At 17.7% G+C, this 23,467-nt stretch overlaps 7 protein-coding genes across 7 annotated transcripts, besides 22 other annotated features; all 7 read right to left on the bottom strand. All coding sequences in view use genetic code 6, as the record gives it.

Annotated features, from left to right (window-relative positions):
• Positions 1-39: part of a microsatellite that runs on past the window's edge.
• Positions 1-51: part of a microsatellite that runs on past the window's edge.
• Positions 1-53: part of a microsatellite that runs on past the window's edge.
• Positions 1-53: part of a microsatellite that runs on past the window's edge.
• Positions 1-54: part of a microsatellite that runs on past the window's edge.
• Positions 55-250: 196 nt separating this feature from the next.
• On the bottom strand, positions 251-5,235 carry IMG5_155900 (the record flags this gene model as incomplete). The annotated part of the gene is made up of 8 exons (XM_004030628.1): positions 251-426; positions 580-989; positions 1,046-1,292; positions 1,514-2,089; positions 2,140-2,595; positions 2,634-3,866; positions 3,919-4,178; positions 5,159-5,235. 8 exons carry the CDS (start codon positions 5,233-5,235, stop codon positions 251-253), a joined length of 3,435 nt encoding a protein of 1,144 aa, XP_004030676.1.
• Positions 772-822: a microsatellite.
• Positions 1,596-1,689: a microsatellite.
• Positions 5,236-5,499: 264 nt separating the features above from the next.
• Positions 5,500-5,548: a microsatellite.
• An 879-nt stretch (positions 5,549-6,427) lies between these two features.
• Positions 6,428-6,460: a microsatellite.
• A 238-nt stretch (positions 6,461-6,698) lies between these two features.
• IMG5_155890 (hypothetical protein) lies at positions 6,699-7,323 on the bottom strand. Its single transcript, XM_004030627.1, has 2 exons — positions 7,254-7,323; positions 6,699-7,199 (listed from the first exon to the last, which is right to left on the bottom strand). Exons 1-2 carry the CDS (start codon positions 7,319-7,321, stop codon positions 6,842-6,844), a joined length of 426 nt encoding a protein of 141 aa, XP_004030675.1. The 5' UTR covers positions 7,322-7,323; the 3' UTR covers positions 6,699-6,841.
• Positions 7,171-7,222: a microsatellite.
• Positions 7,324-9,963: 2,640 nt separating the features above from the next.
• Positions 9,964-10,020: a microsatellite.
• Positions 10,021-10,088: 68 nt separating this feature from the next.
• Positions 10,089-11,468, bottom strand: IMG5_155880 (hypothetical protein; the record flags this gene model as incomplete). Its single annotated transcript, XM_004030626.1, has 4 exons — positions 10,089-10,199; positions 10,314-10,575; positions 10,618-10,817; positions 11,016-11,468. 4 exons carry the CDS (start codon positions 11,466-11,468, stop codon positions 10,089-10,091), a joined length of 1,026 nt encoding a protein of 341 aa, XP_004030674.1.
• Positions 10,202-10,306: a microsatellite.
• A 38-nt stretch (positions 11,469-11,506) lies between the features above and the next one.
• Positions 11,507-11,547: a microsatellite.
• Positions 11,548-11,617: 70 nt separating this feature from the next.
• Positions 11,618-11,662: a microsatellite.
• Positions 11,663-12,402: 740 nt separating this feature from the next.
• Positions 12,403-13,070, bottom strand: IMG5_155870 (hypothetical protein; the record flags this gene model as incomplete). Its single annotated transcript, XM_004030625.1, has 4 exons — positions 12,403-12,411; positions 12,509-12,627; positions 12,883-12,907; positions 12,957-13,070. The coding sequence occupies 4 exons, from the start codon at positions 13,068-13,070 to the stop codon at positions 12,403-12,405; spliced, it is 267 nt and encodes an 88-aa protein (XP_004030673.1).
• Positions 13,071-14,719: 1,649 nt separating this feature from the next.
• Positions 14,720-14,814: a microsatellite.
• Positions 14,815-16,086: 1,272 nt separating this feature from the next.
• Positions 16,087-16,158: a microsatellite.
• A 476-nt stretch (positions 16,159-16,634) lies between these two features.
• Positions 16,635-16,715: a microsatellite.
• Positions 16,653-16,715: a microsatellite.
• Positions 16,676-16,715: a microsatellite.
• Positions 16,716-16,773: 58 nt separating this feature from the next.
• On the bottom strand, positions 16,774-19,904 carry IMG5_155860 (hypothetical protein; the record flags this gene model as incomplete). Its single annotated transcript, XM_004030624.1, has 10 exons — positions 16,774-17,427; positions 17,468-17,801; positions 17,863-18,222; positions 18,267-18,420; positions 18,465-18,555; positions 18,602-18,987; positions 19,047-19,159; positions 19,207-19,325; positions 19,380-19,742; positions 19,794-19,904. 10 exons carry the CDS (start codon positions 19,902-19,904, stop codon positions 16,774-16,776), a joined length of 2,685 nt encoding a protein of 894 aa, XP_004030672.1.
• A 289-nt stretch (positions 19,905-20,193) lies between these two features.
• Positions 20,194-20,247: a microsatellite.
• Positions 20,248-20,274: 27 nt separating this feature from the next.
• On the bottom strand, positions 20,275-20,685 carry IMG5_155850 (hypothetical protein; the record flags this gene model as incomplete). Its single annotated transcript, XM_004030623.1, has 1 exon — positions 20,275-20,685. The coding sequence occupies one exon, from the start codon at positions 20,683-20,685 to the stop codon at positions 20,275-20,277; it is 411 nt and encodes a 136-aa protein (XP_004030671.1).
• A 361-nt stretch (positions 20,686-21,046) lies between these two features.
• On the bottom strand, positions 21,047-21,732 carry IMG5_155840 (hypothetical protein; the record flags this gene model as incomplete). Its single annotated transcript, XM_004030622.1, has 2 exons — positions 21,047-21,537; positions 21,585-21,732. 2 exons carry the CDS (start codon positions 21,730-21,732, stop codon positions 21,047-21,049), a joined length of 639 nt encoding a protein of 212 aa, XP_004030670.1.
• Positions 21,539-21,579: a microsatellite.
• An 892-nt stretch (positions 21,733-22,624) lies between the features above and the next one.
• Positions 22,625-22,698: a microsatellite.
• Between the last annotated feature and the right edge of the window lie 769 nt (positions 22,699-23,467).

Raw genomic sequence — 23,467 nt, 5'->3', positions numbered from 1 at the left:
TTTATATTTTATATTTTTTATTGTTTTTTTATTTATTATATTTATATATTTTTACATTCATATTATTATATTTATTTGTTTTTTTATAATACGATTAAATAAAACTATTAAAAATATATATTTTTAATATCTTTTAATTAATTTAATTTTTAAAATATTTAACAACAAATAATATAATTATTTTTTGTATTTTTTATTTATTACATCTATATATTACATACTTTATTCTTTAAATATTATTCATTTATTTTCAAATATTTTTATATGTTAAATTTATAATTGCTGATGTAGGAAATTATTTTTTATAAAATAATATATATCCTCTTTTTGATAATACTTAATCTTCTGAGGTATATTGTGCATTTTCATCATCAAATTAAACCCAACAATCGTTCTCATCAATTTTAACAAAGCTTGTATAATGACCTTTTTTTTAAAAAAATATATTTGTTAAATTCTTATTTAATTATTATATATTTTAATAACAAATAATATTATTTTTTAATAAAATTTAATTTTTTTATTTTAATATTTCAAAATTTTTTTTTTTCTTTCATTGATTAATTAAAAAAATAATACCTCCATTTCCATTTCCAATATGATTTATAACAGCAAACAAATCATATTAATCATCAACTGTGTTTTGATTATTTAATACGTTAGGTTTATGTAGCCAATCATTTAATTTTAATTTTTTAAGCGGGTATTTTACTAGATTATCTATTTTTTCAAATAGACCATTTTAAAATTGAAACCTGTTTAAATGTAACTAATTTATATATTTATCTAAAAATTAATTATTAGTATAAAAATTTACTATTAAAATATTTGGAAGTTTATGTATTTAAAGTATTGTAGATTATATTTAATTTAAATTGCATTTATCACATTTAAGTTCTAATTTTTCTTGTTTCGAAAATAAATTAAAGCAATTTTCAATAGGTATACCCATTTTATTTTCATTTTAATATTTTTTTAATTCAACAAAACTAAATTGAAAATTGTAATTAAAAAAATACAGTTTTTATAAAATAAAAGTATAAACCTTTTGTCTATCTAAGGTACCATACTTTATAATTTAAAACTTAAAGAATCTTTCCAATCAATTGCAACTTTTAAATCTGATGATTATAAAAGCCATAATAAAGGTACATTAACTAATCCAGGTTCACATCCTTTACAATATTCTTTTTATAAAAATTATTAATCTGAATATTATATTGGAAGATCACAAATCGCACATTTTTCTGTATTGCAATCCATTAATCTTAAGTTATAAGGGAAAAATTCAGCTATTGTTATTTTATTTTAATTTGTTTATATATTTTAATAATAAAATATTTACATTATAAAAATTAAATTGAATTAGATATATCTTAAGAAAAAGATTAATAATATTCTTTACAATTTAACATATCATTTTAAAAACTCTATTTATTTTTTTTTATATTAGATACTGGAGAATTATTATGTAAGTCATTATATTAATTATAAATAGTGGAGACTTCAAAACAATTATTAATAGCAGAAAATTAACCATATTTTTATTATTAATCATCATTATTTAAATTAATATTTGTATAAGATTTATGATGTTATTATAATTATAATTATTATAATTATTGTAATTATTATTATTATTATTATTATTATTATTATTATTATTATTATTATTAATAATAATTATTAAATTATTAATCGTTTTCCCCATTTATAAATTCATTTAATTTCTAATATCCTTTTTATATTATTTTTTATGATTATAGAATTTTAGTATTTTTATATTTTTTTATTAAATATTCGAAATCTATACATCTCTTTATTTAATTATATATTTACAAATGAAACTCCTTCCAAGTTAACCATATTGGAACTATTATACAAAATGGTAATCCGAATTTTTCCATTATTTTATTTTTATATCTTCTATTTACTATAGGTACAAAATAACCTATATTGTTCGGATATATACATATTTTTGAACGAAATGATTATATTCTTTGGCCGTCTCCTATAATATATTCACATTTAGTATTTGGTTTCTTAGTTAATTTTATATTAAAAAAATATTTATATTATTTACTCCATCCTAATTCATAACACGTATTTTGTATTAGATTTTCTTCATTTAGTTTTAACTTTCTTTAATATTAATATCTTCTATTTTAGCATGGACCCATACATTATTATATAAAAGAACATCAACAAAATCTCCTTAGTTCATAGATTTTTCATCATCATAAAATTATTTGGGTAACAAGCTATTTCTTTCTTCTTCTAATTGTTAAAACGATTGCAAAGTTTCAAAAGCTGCAATTTGGTCCTGTGAGCGAATTCCTAGATTTCTCATTGGGATATTAACATCTGTTTAATTAAAATTTTAATGTAAATTATGTTAATAGATTTCCCCAAAAATCAGCTTTTATGTATTTATACCACTTTATTTTTCAAACTCTTTATAAAAATCTCCTAATATTGCATTTTATTTTATTGTAATTCCAAATTTTATTATTGCAGGTACATAATCTTAATTTACTCTAGGTATATATGTCACTTCATAAAAGATATTTTGCTTATTTTTTTTAATTTTTTTTTCTAATATTAATCTAATAAATAAAATATAAAATATACACTTATAGGTAGTGGTAAAGACATGGTAAAAAAATCTTCATATTTATAGTTTATATTACTACAAGCGGAACATACAATAGTATTAATAGTTTAACCAATAAAAACGTCCTTTATTACTGAGTTTTCCTATATTTCTTCAACTTCATTATTTAACTCTTATTTTTATTAAATATTTTCATTTTAATTATTTATTAAATTTTAAACGTTTTTAGTATCAGCCTATTTTTATTTCCATACTTTTTTTATTTGTTTTACTTCTTCATTTAGATTATCTAAAAGTCCTTAAAGGAATTCTTAAGCATCTTATTATTCATAACCAGAAAATTAAGGCATAACAAAGTCAATAGCTCTTTTTAAATTTTAAGGTTATACAGGATTATATACATCATTATATGGTTTTTCATCAAGAATTTTTGTTAATTTTGATAATTCGCTTATAAGTGAATATTCATTCTGAATGTTATTATTAAAATTATTGCTAGTATTCATTGTTTATATGTTATTTTATTTTTTATTATCTTTTATTATGTCTAAATAGCCTTCATTTAATAAATATTAACGAAAAAAAGGAGTATAAACCAAACATTATATTACACAATTAATAAAACATGTATTTCCTAAATTTGCAAGTCCTATTATTTTTGGATTATATCCATTATTTGGTTTTATTAAATTATCAAAGCTATTTATTATCATTTAAGAATTATTTTTTTATATGTAATTATATAGTTATTATTTTTCAAACCAAATATCATTTTTGAAACTTTCCTTTTTGAAATGAATTTTTATTTAATTATTTCTTATTTTAATATAATGTTAAATTTATATGAAATATTTTTTTATTTTTTTTAATTACTTTATTTAATAAATATATCCTATTTTTTTTTTCCTTTCGGTAGGGTGATTAATATAAAGCATATCTCCGATTTCATAATAAGAATATTCATTTTGATTGTTTTCAAGTTCAATTTTAAGTTATTTTTGTAAGAATTTGGGTTCTATTTATTTATTCATAAAAACAAATATAGTTCCACTTTCTATTAAAAGATCAATTAATCTTTTTTCAATGTCAATTTCTTTTTCAAATTTAGTACCCAACTTTTTGTAATAAAGAATATCAAATTTTCTAAATTTCTATTTTTTTTGAAATTTCTTAAAAATATCTTTAATAGATTTCCAATTACTAATCATTAGTTCCTTTTTACTATCATAATCAATATCACCATTATTTTTTACTATATATATTTTTCTTTAAAAAAATTATTTATATATATTTTTATTTTTTACCAATATATCCTTATATAACCGGAGGATATAATTCCAAAGTCTTTATGTTTCTTTTTGGATCAAATATTTATTTTCTTTTAAATGCTGGCCCTCCTCCATACCATATTTATAATTTTTCCCATGCATTTTAAGGAATTACTACATAATCATGATTTAAAAGTATATTTTTTTACAATTCTTATTCATATTCTCCTTGCATATCTGAATTGTCAATTTAGGGAGGTCTGTCGCCTAAACTATGACCTCCGAATTCTTAAAATCTAATTAGATTAGAATTATCTTTTTAATTTTCGTCTTTGTCAAATATCAAATCTAAAGAAAATCCCTTACTTTGATTATTTGGTGATAATTTATTAAATGAATTTGGTGCTTGTATTTTTGGGTCTATTATAACTATTTTTTAATCCGAATTATTAATTTATTATTACTATTAAAATCCTTATACAATGTGATATTAATGTGCAGATTAAAAAGGTGAAACCGCTGGTGTAAAATTAGAATTATTTTTAGGAAAATCTGGAGATTTTGAAAAACTATTTTTTTAAACCTAATTTATATTTTCAAATTATTAATATTAAATTTCGCTTAGGTTTATTATTTTTAACTCCTATTAAACTTGATAATTTTCATTTATTTATTATGATTTTTCTTCTTAAAATTTTATTTGATTTTCATAAATTTCATTTCGCGAATTTTAATAAAATTAATTATTTTAGTCAATATTTTTGATAATTCCTTCTAAAGGATTATTATGATAATAATTTTAATTTTGATATTAATAATTATTTTCTATTTCTGCACCATCACTTATAATATCTTCTTCACCTCCTCTTATTTAATTTTAATTATTATTTGGTAAATCTACATTTATATATTTTTCTTATTGAGGAGATTAATAATAATCTTCTGGGATATTTTTTGATACCATGAAATCTACATTATTCTTAAATGCATTTGGTTCTAGATTATATTCCATGTGCTATCCATCATATCTTTCACTTGGTATTTAATTATTAAATTCAAAATCAATTAAACTATTTTTTGAAGGTGTTTAATTTATATTATTATCAATATTTTTTTAATTTATTTATTATTGTTCTATAAATTAATGTTTTTCAGATTTATTTTTTTCTTATATTTCCTATTATTTATCTTTATTATCATTTTTCTATAATAATATTATACTATTGTTTATTTATTTATCATTCTATTTTTATTTGTTTTAATAAGCATAATTTACATAATAACGCCATTTAAACCACCATTTCCATGAAATAACATAATAAACTTCACATTTAGTTTAACATTTTACATCATTTTTTTATTAAATTACATTTGATTTTATATTATTGTCTTTTTGTTTTTTTTCTTATTATTATTTAACTATTTATTTAATTATATCTCTTTCTAAAAAAGGATCAGGAACTATTTCAAAAATAGAAAAAAATTATTAAATATCAAAATATTCAACAGCCCATTTATGAAAAGTTTAAAAACTAATTTAGTTCTCATTTTTTAAATACAATATATTCAATATTTACTTTTACTTTTCTTTATTTAATTTAATATCTTTTTCTTGTAAAAAATATTGATTTTTAATATAAGAATAATTATATTTAATAAAAATAATCATTTCTTCTCTGTTTAAATAATTATCATTATCATTGTCAAAAAGTAAAAAAAGAAATTTAATTTTTTAATTATTATTGCTTTTACAACATAAAGATAAACTTTAGCAAAATTCACGAAAATCAATTTTCCCTCTTTTTTATGTATCGAAAATTTCGAATATCTTTTATCTAATCCTTTTTGGAAATCTTTATAGGGCAGGAAATATTCTATAAAAGTTTCTTATTTCTAAAAAATTATCACGGGCAAATCTGTAAAAAGTTCGCTTAAAATATTGTATAAATGATTTTTCCCATTAATCCACTAATTTATTTAATTCATCCGTGTTTAAATCTGGAATTAATTATTACACTTTATATTTTAATTTTTAATTTAATAGTTATTTATATTTAATTTCCTTTTATTTTATTTTTACTTTTTGCTTTTTGTTATTATTATCGAGATTTTATATTTATCGTTTTTTTAGTGCCACATAATATGTTGCCCATATTATATTTTTTTGTTATTTTATTATAAATATGATTGTTTTTTAATAAATATATATATATCTATTTTTTTATTTTAATTAAGTAATACACAATATATATTTTTTTATATATATATGAAATATTTGGAAGAAATAAAATATGAAATTAAATACTTATAAAAAATATAATATTTATGCTAATAATCACATAATATAAAATTAGTTTATTTAGTGAAATTCGGTTAATAATATAAATAAAATTAAATAAAACAAAATTATAGGTCTAATTTAACATCAAGTTTTGTTTGGTATGTAAGAAACTCTATTTTATAAATATTTTATATTTATTTTATTTTACATATAATTAAAATGATTTAGTTAAGAATAATTAATAATTTATTTAATTAATAAATAAATATTTTTATATTTTGAATATTTTGAATATTTATAATTATATCATTTTTGTAAAATAAATCTTAAATTTTTTTAACTTTTATTTTAAATATAAAAATTTATATATAAAAGTTTAAACACTATTTATTATTTTTTGTTTTGTTTTTAAAAATTTTAATAAAAATTATTTTTTAAAATAATAATTATCAAAAAATTGATTTATTATAAATTTAAGATTGACAAAACTATTTTTTTTTGCAATTATTTTAACTAAACTCAAATATTTTTTTTTAAATAATAATAAATATTATTAATTACATTTAAATAAAAACTTATAAAAAAGTTAAAAAAAATATAAAAGTATATATAATAAAAATAATAATATATTTATCTAAATATATTAAATTTTTTTTTTTTTGTTAAAAGATACACTTTTCATTTTTATTTCTTACCTCTGAATAAAGATATGAGAGAAATACCTTTGACTGAAACAACTTTAAATCTAACACCCGGAATATCACCCACAGCATGACCTTATCTACCAAGTCCGGCAACAAGAACTTCATCATTTTCAGCCAAAAAGTTAAGGCAACCATCCCAAGGAACAAATGCAGCAATTTTTTTAGAATTTTTTCTAAGTAAAACTCTTACGCACTTTCTGACAGCAGAGTTAGGTTATTTAGATTCAATACCAATTTTTTCTGTTACTAATCCTTTGGCATGAGATGCTCCCATAAAAGGATTTTTCCATCTTGAACCTAATAATCTTTTATTGTAATCATTATCTGCCCATCTTTTTTTTTAATTATTATTGCCTATTTTGATTTCGTTTATTTTAATTTATTACCTTTAATCTTTTCTATGTCTTGATAGCTTTCTACCAGCTCTAATACCTCTAGGTTTTCCACTTCCCATTATTTATTATTTTTTAATATTTTTTTTTTTCTCTTTTTTAATTATATATATAAAATTAAATATTTATTTTAATAATTTATTTTTATTTTTTAGCTTTTTTTAATTTTACACTTAAAAAATTTTATTTTTATTTTTATTTTGTTAAATATGATAATTATTAGATTTTTTTATAAAAATATTAGTTTTAAAATTAGGATTCAAATTAAGATGTTTGATTAAAAACAATAAAAAATCAAATAATAAGCTTATATTAAAATTAATGTATAATTCTAGTTTATGAATATTTAATTTTTATTATTTAAAGCTAAAAACACTTAAAAAAAAAATTAAAAATATAAAAATGATATTAAATAAAATTAAATATCTATATTTTAAATATAATAATTATAAAACAACTATAAATACTTTCTAATCAACTATAATACTGTAATTAATATATCTTATATATTTATATAAGTTTATCTAATTTACTTTTTTTTGAAAAATAAAAAGTAATTAATAATTTTTATATAAAAAAGTTAAATAATTATTAAAAAAAAAAATATTAAATATATATTTTATTTAATTTTTTGTAATATTTATTATTAATTCATAATTCAATTATTAGAATAAAGTTAGATTTATTTAATCTAAGACATTTATTAATTATTTTCTTTAGAAAATTTAATTTATGGTTGGTTGTTTTTCTGAATTTTTAATAATTTTCGTGTGAATTTCTTAAAATTTAAGATTATAATTATTTAAATTTTAGACTTTAGAAATAATTATTGCAAATAAGTTAATTAGAGAACATTATTTTTATGTATTTTTATTGACGAATATATGAAATAACATATTAATTAATAGTTATCATCTTAACATTTTTTTTTTAATAATTTTTTTAAAGTAAATTTTCTACATAATGCCATCCACATCTTTAAATACTATTCAACTTTAAAAATATAAATTCTAAAGTTATTATTTTTTAAATTTAATTAATCAAATTAGTAATGAAATATTCATTAGTTTATATTCAACCAAATTATATCAGTGGTCATTTTTTATTTATTTTTTGTTTTTAAAAATAATTATTTGCTTTATAAAATTTTATTTATATAAAAATATATTATTTTTTTTTTGTTATTAATTAAGATGATTAACAATATAAATTAAATATTCTATTTATTTTAATAAAATACAAGAAATAAAATATTTTAAAGCATTTCATTAAAAAACGCAAAGTTTAAAGCCAAAAGGAACTATTTTGTTTTAAAATATATTTTCTTTTTTACTACTCCTTGGCATAATATTAACTAAATTAGAAATAATTAAATTCGTTTTGTCATTTATTTTCAATTAAAATGATGATTAAACTTAAAATTTGTCATCAAGTTCAACTCTAAAGATAATGTCTTTCAAACCTGTATATTTGCATCCTAAATTCATATTAATTTTTTAACTTCTTGTATCAAGATTAGATTATATAGCAAATATTAAATTTTGATTCAATTTTTTATACAAGTAAAATTAGAAAATACTATAATATTATTAGGAAAAAAAATTATAATATTATTATTATTAATCATTTGCATTCTCATTTTTTTCATTTTCCTCATACCTATTTGATTCACTAATTTAATTTTTTATTTTATTTTTATAATTTTTTTTTTTTTCAAAAATATGAATTTTTTTTACATTCTTAATTAAAATAAGGAATATCTATTTTATTGGAAAACATAAGAAAATATTTATTTATTAATATAATTATTCTTAAAATCATGTTTTAAAGAGATATTTACAAAATACTTGTTTTCTATCATTGTTTTCAATTTAAATTAAGCTTCGAAATTTTCCAAATTAACTAATGTCTAAATCATTTAAATTATATTTTTTATATATTTACTTTATATGAAAGTTGATTGTAATTTTTTCTCAATCCAATTTAAGAGTTTCTTTGATTATTTTCTTGATTTGAATAAAATTTTATTATTAGCCAATGTCCGTTTATAAATTTCTTTTTATAATTATTTTTTATTTTATATTTTTTTACTTAAGTTAATAAGCGATTTATTTTAAATGATAAATCTTAATTAAAGTGTATTTTTTTATGTAACTCTAAATCATTTTATTTATAATATAAGTTTAATAACGCATTAGTGGAAGGCTTTCCTTCTATTTAATGTGAAAGTTATGAATTAATATTCTTTTTATAATTATATATAATTTAATAATAATCATTTTTTAAAAATATATTAATTATTATTTTGCTATTTAAAATTAGTATTTATTTTACAAATTAATTATTGATTTTATGTGTGAATTAAAAAGTGAAAAAATCTTTAATATTTAATGTATTTTCTAAAAATACATCGGATAAAATTTCTTTTTAGTATTCAAGATTCTATTACATTTATTTTATTTAGTTATTTATTCAAAGATTTTATTTATATAAATATATTATATTTTTAAAAATATTATAATAAATAAATTATATATAGCTAAAAAAAATTAAATGCATTTTTATATCTTTAAATATAATAATCTCCCTCAATTAAACTGAAAATATAAAAAAAGAAAGAAAAAAAAAGCAATAACTATTTTTTTAATTTAAATGAAAATAATTATTTATATATATATTTAATAAATAAATTAAAAATATGTTAAATTTTTTTTGAAAATATAATATTTTAATACACTATAATTATTTTTAAAATATAATTTATTACTTAACAATAACTACACAAAAATTCGAGTGTATATTAAGTATAAAATTAAATATAAAAATATTTCAATATATATATTCACTTAAATTTAACTTAACTATTTCAAGTTTTCCTTCAAATAAAACTTTGCTTTTATTTTCATTATATTCTTCAGAATAAACAACTCTATTAATACCCTTATTTATATTAATAAAATAAAAGAATAAGATAAATATTTAAATTAATAAAATAAAAGAAATGAGATAAATATTTATATTAATAAAATAAAAGAATGAAATAAATAGAATTACACTTTAAAGAATAATTTTAGCACACCAATTACAAGGAAATAAAGTGGTATATATACATGCCCCTTTTGTATGTTTAATTCCTATTTCTAAAATACAATTTTCCTCAGCGTGAATACATACACATTCAATTAAATCTTTTCCTTATTAAGTATTTTCTACACATCTTTTGCATCCCCCTTCATAACAATTTAAATGATGTTATGAGGTTCCATTATATCCAGTTGATAATATTCTATTATTAAGTGTTATTATGGCACCGACACTAATTTTTTATAATAAATATGATTTGTTTATTTTAATATACCTTCTTTTGAAACAGTTGCTTCTTTTTTTTGTTTCATATGCTAATTTCATAAAATATATATCAAAGTTTGGTCTAAAATCTCTTATTATCATTTTTTAATTCTCAATTATATTTTATTTAAAATGTTTCAAAGTTTAAGTATTGTTAATATTAAATTTAGATTAATTCATTATTTTTTAATAGTTGAACTCATAATAAATCTATTTAATATATTGTGGTATATAAATAGTTAATTTTAAAAATTTAAGAAAATATGTTATTCTTAGTTAATTATATAAATCTTATAAAAAAATTAATTTTATATTTTAAAAGTTAAGCCTTATTATTAAAAGTAAAAAAATAAGAAAAAAATTCATAGGCTCAACATTATTTATAAATATTAAATAAAATATAATTACTAAATCATCAACTAAAGCAAATGTTTCAAAATCAATAAAACTAGAAATTTCTTTGTATTAATTTTTAAATTATTAATATCTTTTATTTATTGGGGCATCAACAGAAACCAAATGGAAACTGTTTCTTCTTTAAAGTAATTAAATTTCTTCTAGTAATGTAAAGTTATTTATTATATTATTTGAATTTAATTTTTATATTTATTAACAATTTTATTACGATTATAATTGAATTTGCTGATTTTATAAGCACAATTCCTTTTTTACTAATTCCTAAATTTAATCTTAATTTGTAAAAGGATTTTTTTATCTTTCTTATTTTATTTACTAAAATATTTAGTCAAGATTATAAAATTAATTATTTATATTTTAAAATTCGAAATCTTCGCTTAATAATTTACTAAATTCGGTTTTTCCACTACAAATTCTACCTACAACCCCTATAATTATAAACATTTGATTTTATATATTTATTTTATATTTAATAATATAAAAAATATTATATTTTTATTTATAAATATCAATATTTTATTTAATTATTTTAAAATTAATTTCGGCCAAAGATTTTTAATTACACAAATATTTAATGTTATATTAAGAATAAAATATATATATATATATATATATATATATATATATATATATATATAGATAATAATAATAACTAGAAATAATTAAAACACAAAATATTATTAATAATTGTATAAAAGTTATGACATATTTATATTTTTCTCATTAATTCATTAAGGCACAACCTAATTAATTTTAAAAGTGTTTTTAAAATCTTTTTTTTAAACTAAATATTAATTAAACAATTTTTTTTTTTATTTTCTATCAAGTTATTATATTTTCTCCAATTAATCTCTTTTGCTCTTAATTTTCTTCGTTTTCTATCCAAAAAAGAATATAATTTTATATAGCTTAATTTTTTATAACAGGATTCATTCTATCATATTCTTATTAAAGATAACCTTTTTTTTTAGCATCTTCATAACTAATAGTTTCAACATTATTAATTTCAATAGAGAACATTTTTAAAATAATATTATCTAGAGGAGCCAGTTAAAAAATGATACTTATTAAAAGCTAAATGACACAAAAAGTAGAAATATCATCTGTTAATCTCAATTCAAATACGAAGCATCCAATAGAAAAAATAAATATGATAAATTTCAAATAAAAATCACAAATGAATTAAGGTAAGCTATTTCCAATAGGAAAAGGCATGCTTTATCTTCTTAATAAATTATATTTATTAGACCAAAAAGCAAAGAAAATTGCAAAAATACAAATCGGAATTCCTAAGGGAATTATATAAAAATAAAATACCCCTAAAAGTAACGTATTTACTTATGAAGCATATTTTTAAGCTAATTGAAATTTCGGATATTCATGAAGGCTATTAATTTAAATTTAAGTTTTTTTTATTAGTCAGTTTCTTTTTTCTTTTTAAAATAATATATGCTTATTAGTTAATATATCCTATTAAAACTCACAAATTCCATTATTATTGGAACTATTGCATTCGTTATCATAATAGAAGTTACTCTTGGTACTAAACCTCCAGAGGCTATATAAGATTAATTATTTTGTTCATCATTTACAAGCAATGTTACTATTGTAGTATTTAAAAATTAAGATAGTCCCAAATATTTTGCTATGATTATATAAGTATCTGTTTTGAAGTTATAAGAATTAAAATCAGCGAAAATTGTTATAGTAAATGATAAAATACTATTTACTAAAGTTATAAATAATGAAGCTACAAAACCTAAAAATTACATTCTTATATAATAATCTTTTTTTAAAGGATCATATACTTTTTTAAATTACTATTAAAAAATTGAAATATCTAATATAATATAAAAACATCCGACCAATAATGCCGAAACAACCTTTTTTTTGTTAATATATATAAAATATTATTTTAAATAAAAAATTAACTAAAGGAGTAATAATTCTTCTTATAATTTTAGAATTTGTAGAAACTTAAAGGTTTATCCATTAAACATCACCTGGTTCAGGAGCAGGAACAACATTGATTCTTTTTCCTTTCATTAATTAATTAGAAGGGGTAAGAAAGTAGAAAAATTAAGAAATAAAGGATTTTTTGAAAAGTTTAAGTGCTTATTCTTTATTTTCTTCAAAGTCAAATGTAATAAAGGCATTTCCACTAAAAATTTAGTCAAAATTTTCATCTTCTTTTAAATATCTTTATTCAAGTTCTTCTAATTATTTTATTAATTTAGGAATTTATTATTCTTCTGCATTTTAAAACTATTTTTTTAATTATTAATATTCTTCCAAGTTATATCCCAAAACAACTTTTTTTACACTTCCTTTTTTTTAATTTTTTCTTCAATAAAATCTTTTATTTCTTAAGAAGTTGTATTCCTTGGGATTTAACTAACAAATAAACTAAAATCGCTTATAGAAACATCACTTTTATCAATATAATATTATGTGATTAATTATCTTCTTTTATATATTATACTATATACAATTAAAACTAAACAAGTAAAAAAGTTTAAAATAGAACTAACTGTATCAGGCTTCTCTAAATATTAGTTAGCTTTGGAAAGCTTATTAATAAAATTATTTTAACATTAAACTTCTTAATCGAATTATAACTCACTACATTTGTTTCCACTTTCATTTATTACTAGGCTATATATTCCTGTTATTATTAGTATAATAAACAAAAACCCCATTCCATATCTTAAAAATTGAAAATATAATGGGTAAGCGGGTCCTAAATGTGATAAGTTTAAAGGGTTTTCCCATAATGATACTCTGTAAGAATTTGGATAGGCTACTTGAGTACAGCAAGGGCATATTTAATTTTCATCAATTTCTTAATTTAGTTATATTTATGTTATTTAGTACTCATTTTTATACACTCTTGTTGCCTTTTAATGCAAATGGGCTATATTCCATGAATAGAATTTAGAATGTTAATCAAAGAATGCCCCATCATTTAAAAATGTTTAAAAATGAATTGTTTGTATTTTTCGAATATTGTTAAGATGTTAAGATTACTCATTTATATTTTTTGTATTGGAGTTTATATAGGAATTTTTATTTTAGTTTAATTAATCTAGAATTTCTATTTTTTAGTCGATTTCCTTTTACTGATTCTTTTCTATTTGATTTTACTTATTTAAGCACAATAAATCTTGATTCGTATTATTTGATTATACTAAACCATTGCTTTTTGTGTATTAAATAACTTATTTATTTTCATTTGATTCATCTTCATCTGTATTATATATTTATAAACATATATAATATTTAATAACCTTAATTTAAATGTGTTAGCATTTTTTATTACTTAAGTTTAAAATATTAAAATAATAAAAATTAATAAAAATAAATCTTATAACTTTTAAAAAATTTTTATAAAAATTTATATAATTAAAATAAATATATATATAATATCTATAATAATAATCATACAAAATTGTTTGTATATATATAATTCCATATAATATAATAAGTTATTTATTATACATGAAAACAAATTTTAGTATTATTATATTTTTATAATTCAAATTTTAATATTATTGTATTCTTAATACGAAAATGAAATAATAATATGTTAATATTTATTTTTTTAAATTTATACTATAATAACTTATAATTATTATTATTTTTTTTTTAAAAAAAAAAATTGTAATATGATCTTTAGAAAAATAATATAAAAATGCAATTTAATTCATATAATATATAACTTTTTATATTTAGTTTCTTAATTAATTTAATTCATATAATATATAATTTTTTATATTTATTTTCTTAATTATAATATATTTAAATATAAAGAAATAAAACAAATATAAGATTTTTTAACAATAAAAAAAAATATTTCTTAAAAGAATTGAATATGATGACTTTTTAATTAATAATATAATTTATATTAAATAGATCTAAAATAAATATGTTTATTTAAATAAAATAATTTTTAGCTATTTGAATTTCGGCAAATCAAAAAATTAAATTTTTTAATAATAATAATAATAAAAAAAAGAAGAAATATAAAAACTATTTTTAAATATTTAATAAATATAAATAAAAAAATGGCAAAATAAATAATATGAAAATATTTTCATAGAAATGTCCAATAAATACCATCTTCATCTCTATAAACACCTATTTTATTTAAATCGAATCTTAATTTATCAACCATAACCCAAATATGTTCATCAAAATCATCTTTATATTTATTTTAAAAATTTTCTTGGCATAAAGAAACATTAATAACATTATTTTGATCTTTTTCTAATTATTGAACAAGTTCTTTAAATATTTCATTGGCTATTTTTCTCTTTTTAAATGTTTGTTTGATTTTTCGCAAAACAATAAAACTAAATATAATAATAAATAGGCTACCTGATATTTCTAATTAATGTTATTAAAATAGTAACTGAATTTTGCATAAAATATTATATTTAGCAAAATCAGATTTTAATTATTAATCTTCAAAAGTAAATTTATAATCTATTTAGTGTTATTCATTATTTAAAAACTTAATTAAGTTATTTTCTAATAAAGGATCGCTTTTAATTCTTTATTAAAGTTCCTTTTAAATATCTTACAAAGATATATAATTAACTTCTTAATTACCATAAAGACAGAATTATTATCCATTTTTATACTGAATGCCGTCAATAAGCTCTAATGCAAAAGCCTATGTACTTTTAATTGTTTCTGGATTTAAATAACATTAATGATAAAAACTTTTTATAAATCCAGGCTCACATTGCATAATGCCATTTTAACAAATAGCTTTTTCAGGACATTTCAAGCAATTATTTTATTATTAGGATGAAGATAAACAAAAAACAGGCAAAAAATATGCTAATAAATGAATATAGAATTAAATAAAAAGAACAAAAAATAAAAAATAGAGAATATAGTATGTACATTTTTAAGGTTTGTATTCATAGTTTAAGTCGTTTTTTAATTCACGGTTTATTTTCTTAAAGTATTTTCGATAATCATCTTTACTTTGTTATGCTAATTTGTATTTTTTCTTTAAAATTTACTCTTTGGGGTTAATAGGTAATTATTGAATTTATTTTTATTATAATTATATAGGTTATTATTATTATTATTATTATTATTATTATTATTATTATTATTATTAATTACAGGATGTTTTAGATGTATTTTTCTCACGCCATTCGTTTTTTTATGCATTCTATGCAAAGTTTTTTGGAAGTTTTACTTCGTTTTAAGTTTATTTTTAATTAGAAAGTACTTTCTGATATTTTTCAGGATTTTTTATATAATCTAAATAATTTGGTATTTGTTCTTCTTACATATTTATTTTTATTTATTTATAAATTTTTTATTTTATTTTTCTTATATAATATTATAATAATTATAATAATTTTTTTTATTTAATATTTAAGATCTTAATTTTTATCAAAAATATTATTTATTAAATATTTATAAAATCTTTTTTAAAAATATAATATTTTATATAGAATATTTTATTTTATAATTATATGTTTTTTTTTTCTAAAATATTTGAAAAAACATTATTAATTTTAACTTTTAATTTAAATATTAATTTAATAATTAATAAAATAATAAATCTAATGTAATTTATTTATATGAAATTTATTTTATTTAAATATTTTTTTTTTAATAATTAAGAATTTTTTTTTTATAATAATTTTTTTTTTATATTATAATTTTATATTTAAAATAAATAAAACATAATAAAATTAGAAAAATATCTTTAAAATAATAAATATCAAAACTCATCATATAAAGGATTATTCATAGGTATATTTTTAGGTCTTAAAGAAATGCTATTTAGATTCCTAGAAGGATCTTTTTTAAGAGCAGTAAATAAATCAATATTAAGCATTTTATTATATTCTTCATAACAAAAGCTTGGCAAATCTTTATTATTTTCTCTATCTTTTTTATAGAATTATTCCAATTACATCAAAATTTTAAGATCAGAGAATGACTCTTCTTCTATATAATCTATAGGATCAGCAATTTTTTCAGCAATAATATTACGATGTTATTTAATTAAATCTTCCTTCCATAATTTTACAAGCTCACTAATTCTTGATGGACAATATGATTTAGCAAATAAAGCAGCTTCACTATATCTTTTACTTTTAATTAAGATTTCAATGCATTTATCTAAATTAGAAAGATAGTAATTAATTTAAAAAGCAATATTCTATTTTATTTTTTTTTATTTTTAATATAAATATATATATATTAATTCAACCATTTTAGTTTGCTGTTCAGCTTTTTAAGCTAAATCTTAAAGCTGATCATGTAAACCTAAGGAAGAATAAATTAATAAAAGACTACCTAGATCATCTGAGTTTCTAAAGCATTAAATTGCTAGATTTATATTACCTTTAAATAATGCTAAATCGCCTACCTTAATTTAAAAAATAAAAATATTATAAATAAAAAAATACTTATTTCATTTAATTTAAATTTTAAGTCTTTTAAGCAATAAAATTTGCTTCATTAATATTTCCCAATTATATAGCTAATTCAAATTTATGTTCATTATCTGTAGTTATTTCAAAAGCCAGCTCCTTTTTTTCAATCGAATCTAAAAATTTAGCTAATTTGTCATAATATTTTTTATCAATATTTTCTATTAAAGCCTATGCCTTTTCAATTTCTTCACTTGCTGCATAACTTTAATATTAAGCAACTATTAAAGGAAACTCAAATGAAGAAATATTAAAAAATTTATCGAATAAATAAAGACGATTTTAAAATGAAACATAACCTACAATAATTCTTTTTTTAAAAAAAAAATAAATAAATAAATATTATTTTAGTATTTTTTTTTTTTTTTCACTTTTTTTTATCTGTATATGCAAAAGTAAAAGTTCTTCCGATTAAAGAATATGAGATTTTTCCAGTTCCATTAGTAAAAAAGAACATTTATTAAACCCAAATACCTGAATTAATACTTTCATTTATTTCGTATTATAGTTCAAAAGCATCCTCGAAACCTTCTGCATTTTCTTCTTTTTATAAAAGTTCTTTTACTATTTCATTTTTATATTCAAGGACATAAAAATCTTCACTTGAAGCGATACATAATAAATTATTATTTTAACTCCAATATAGCTTTTTTACTTAAGAATCTATTCTTCTCACTATTTTTCCAGTTTCCCAATCATAAAATATTAAAAACTCATTACTTTTAACGCCACTTTTTTATATATTTTTAAATTTTAAATATTTTTTTTTTTATACATTAAAGGACCTCCAAATAAATTTTCAACTTAATAATTGGTTTTTAATTCATATAATAATTCATTATTTGCCTTAAAAACTTTTATTATAAAATTATCCTTTACTGCATAATCACCATTGCTTGCCCAAATCAGATCTGAACCTTATCCATGCACTTTGAAAAAAATATGAATATTCAATAAAATTAACACAAATTACTAATGCTTTTTAATGTTGTGGATCTATATATTGAATATTCCTAATCATTAAAAATTGCAAAACTATGGCCATTCGGAGCATGCCTTATTCCCTTTAAAAAAATAAAAACTTAAACAAGTACTTTTAAATGTGTATACGACAGGATAAAAGTCAGAAGTTCCTAAATCTTTAGCATTAATGCCTTAAATATTATCTCCTTCTTTTGTATTATCTTCATTTATATTAATGGCTTTTAAATTAACGGTGAACATATCTAAATTTTTAGCATAAATCATTTTACCATTACTTTATTATTGAAAAAAATAACTAAATAAATAAATAAATGAAAATTACTTCAATGAAACAACAGGTTCATCAGAGCCAATTTTAACAATAACAGAGCCTTCATCACATCCAATGGCAATAATATTTGAAGAATCTTTACAAATATCAACGGACCAAACCCTATCTAAATTATAATTTAAAGAACTCTCTAGTTTAAAAGTTTATTAATGCCAAATTTTTACAAAACCATCTTCGGCAGCTATTTTTTAAATATAATTTAGTTATGTTTTAATAAAAAAAAAATATAAGGTTAGAAACCAGTAATAATTATGGGCAACTCAGGATGAAAAAGTGCACAAGAAATATTTTAAGTATGTCCTTCTAAAGTATGAATACATTATTTTGTAGAGCAATCCCATATTTTAACTTATCTAAAAATAATAAAAATATAGCTAGAAATTATATTAATAGTAAAAACCTATCATCCCCTCCTGAAATTAAATAATTATTCTCTCCCTTATGATAATCTACACAATTAACACCTTATTCATGTCCTAAAAGTGAAAAGTTAGGTTTATTATTCATAATATTCCATACCTTTAATATGATATTTTATTTTTAGCAAAAACTTTAAATTTATTAAAAAAATACTTTAATTGATTTATCAATAGAAGCAGACGCAAAAATATTAGAATCTCTAGGATTAAAATTAAGCATCATAACATAATGCTAATGTCCTTCAAAAGTTCTAACTAAAGTGAAATTATTTTCAAAGTCCCACATTTTAATACTTGCATCATCTGAACTACTTAATATATAAGGTTCGTTTGGATGAACTAATATGTTTCTAATATAATCTGAATGTGCTTCCCATGTTTTTATTTTTTCAATTGTATTATAATTATAAACTCTTATACATAAATCATCTGAACCTGCTACAATCCATTATTTTCTTACTATAAATTTTGCTGTTCTAACTGGATTTGAGGAGTTTTCGAATGTTTTTACTGTGCTCTTTTTTATTTATATTATTATTTTATTTTCTAATTTATGTTTTTTAAATACTTAATTAGAATAATCGTAAATTGCCAAATTACCAGAATATAAAGATACTATTACCCAAGGAAGCTCAGAATGTAGTTCAATACATTTCACTCTTTCTGAGCGACTTATCATTTTTTTCTTTATTTCAAATTTTAACGGCTTTTTTATTTGTATTATTTTAATAGTAATATTAATTTTTTGTTGCTTTTTTTTTATTTTGATACCATTTTCTTTGTAGTGTTAATTTTTTATATTTATATTTAATAATAATTAATATTATTTATTTAATATTTTTTATATAAACATATAATATATCTTTATTAGATTTAATTTTTTTAAATAATAAAACATATTTATATAAATATACTAATCATTTTAATAAAAAAATTATAAATTTTTAGAAAAAAAAAAAAAAAAAAAGATTTTATAAAAATAAAATATTATATTATTTTATAAAAAAAAAAATGTTAAATTAAAAAAATAAAATATAATAAAAATTATTTCATTAAGTAAATTCCTCATCACTATCTTATTCAATACCTTAAAGTTAATCTAGAGCCTATATATCTTTTTGATATTGCTTAACACATTCATCATACAATGCTTAATTATCATCAACTAATTAAATTAACTTTTCACCATCAAAATCCTCATCTTTAATTGAATATTTTTCCATGAATTTTTTTATATCATTTTCATTAGGAAGTATATATAAAGGGGTTAGCATAATAATGTTAATAGTTGTAAAAAGTTTCTAGAATTATAGTAAATCGGCCGCATTATGTAAAGAAGATAAACCGATAGCAGTTTTGACTGCATCTCCTTCTTTAATAAAATCTTTTAGACAATCATATGATTTTTCGCTGATATTTTCTCTTATAATTGCACTTGTTTAAGGGAATTTATATTGCATTGATTATTAATCATAATTATGTATTTAACAAAACTCTTTGATTTTAATTAATAAATCATATTCTATATCTACTGGAAAGGCGGACATATGATCAGGGCAATTTAATATTAACTTAGATAATTCAATAAATTAATAATCGAATTCTACTTCAATATTTTCTTTCGATTTTAATAAAATTTTATTTTTATCTTAATCCATTTTTTATTATATTAGATTTATCTTTTCTTTTTAATTTTTTTTTAATATAATATTTTTCTTATAATATTACTGATAAAAAAAAAGGAAAAAAATCATTTAAATTTATAAAACAATAAAAATGTAAATTAAAACATGCACAAAATATAAAAAACCAAAAACAAATTCACAAATCCTCTTCTATTTTAGGAAATTTCCAATCGAAAATAATTTTTTTAGGTTCAGAATTTTCATTATCTAATTCAATTGCAATAGCAGAGCAATTAGGATAAGCATCCTATATTCCAATATACCAAGTCAAAGAACACATTAGTCCACCATGAGTAAAAACTAAATGATTACCCAAAGGTAACTTTTAAAAAAATTAAATTGCTCTTTTTCTTGCATCATGCCAACTTTCTCCTTCTATTGCTTTAAAATCAATATTATTAACTAATTATTTTCTTTATTCAGAAAGAGAATCAAAATGAATTCCTTCTTCTTTTCCAAAATTTAATTCTCGTAATAATTTGTCTTAAGTAATATTTTTTTTATCAAAGAAACCTAAAGCTATTTGACAGGTATCAATTGCTCTACTTAAATCTGATGAATTTATTGATGTAAAATTACTTATATTTGAATGAAAGCTTTAAAATAATTAATGTGATTATTATCGGCCTTTTTTTGTTTTTTTTATAATTTTTTAGTTTTTTTTCATAAGTAACCTTTTAAAGTTAATTTAGTATCTGTCCATCCGGTTAATGTGCCTGAATAATTTCCTAATGTTTATCCATGCCTTACTAAGAGAATGTTTTTCGAGTTTTTTAATTAAACGAATTGTTTTATGTTTTGCTCTAAAATTTTAAATTACATTATTTACAAAAAAAAGTTAAAAATATTTATATTTTATTTAAAAATTATATCTTTAAAAAAATTTGGATTTTATTTAATAATAATATTAGCAAACTTTTAGAATAAATGTTTGAGATAAACATTAATATAAAAAAAATAATTAAAAATATAATATTAGTGAGATTGTTAATAATTAAAAAAAATATTCATTTGGATATAAATTTATAATAGGCTAAAATTAATTATAATATAGATATTATTTATTATTACTTTTAGTCAAAGTTTTATTTAATTTCGTCATTTTTATTCACTGAAATTATATTATTTTAAATAAATCCATAAAATATTAATATATTATAAGAAACTTATACTTCCGTAAACCATTTAAAAATTATTTTTATAAATTCTATTAAAAACAAACATCTTATTCTATCATATTACTTCCTCCTATATTTAATACTTAATTTTAATTATATAATATTTTTCGAGTAAAAATCTTTATAGGTTGGCATAAAAGGTTATTTTCAAAAATTTTCTAAATAAAAATAAAAGCTATCCATTCTTAATCTTTATTATCTTCATAATCTTAGTTATTTTAAATGTAAAAGCAAATCCTATATTATAAACTATTAATAATATTAAATTAAATTTTTGTTCACAACTAAATTTCGCCTCTCTTTTTAATTTCATGAATAAATTTAAAGTATTATTATTATATTATATGCTAGAAAACTTTGTAAAACATAAAAATACTAGCTATTTAATTTCAAAGATAGAATCAACAATGTTATTATTTAAAAAAAAATATTTTCGCAAGAATCTTATAATACATAAGTTATTTTATATGTATATTTAAATTTTAAACAAATAAGTTGATTGGTTAATGTTAATTGGTCAAAATTTGTTTTTATGCTTATTATTATATTAATTAATTTGATTAATATATCAATTATTTTTATTAGTAGTATCTATTATTTAATTAATATAACTAAAAGTTGATATTATTATTAATAATAATTTTAATTTAATTTATTTAGTTTCATTATAAATATTATATTATTATTGTCTTTAATTTTTTTAAATATCATTATTATGTATTATTAATATATCGCAATACTTTTTATGAATATATTTTAAAAAACAAAAATATAAACTTAATAGTATATAATAAAAAAATAATTGTTTTATTTTATATTTATATAGAATATTTTAAAAAAATTGCTAAAATTATAGTCTCTAGCTATTCATTTTAATTATGAATAAATTAAATTTATAATCATTATTTTTTTATAAAATTAATAGTTAATATATAAAAAAAAAACTATACATAAACTATTAAAAGAAGGCGAAAAAAACTAATTGTGTATAATATAATTATTAAATAATATGTAACATTATGATTATTAATTAATAAGAAATGTAATTGAAAAAACTTAAAAATAATTTAGTATTTATTAATTTTACCTGATTTAATGTTAATATAAATTTTTCTTAAAATATATTTAATATTAATTAATATATTTTTTCATATTTAAAAATGTAAAAATTTTATAAATACATATAGCATATTTTATATGCATATGAAATAAATTGAACAAAAATACTAATTAAAATTCATCCTTAAACTTTTATATAAGAAAATAAAAAAAATGAAAATAAAAAATTATGCTTACACATACACATAAAATTCAATTTTATTAAAATTATTATAATTATTTTATTTTTTATTATTTCTTATTTTTAAGAGCAATTTAGG

The sequence above is a fragment of the Ichthyophthirius multifiliis genome, assembly GCF_000220395.1.
Source record: "Ichthyophthirius multifiliis unplaced genomic scaffold scaff_1120509251183, whole genome shotgun sequence".
NCBI lineage: Eukaryota > Ciliophora > Oligohymenophorea > Hymenostomatida > Ichthyophthirius > Ichthyophthirius multifiliis.
Note: the sequence above shows the minus strand (reverse complement) of the source record. Positions and strands in the feature narration are given on the sequence as shown.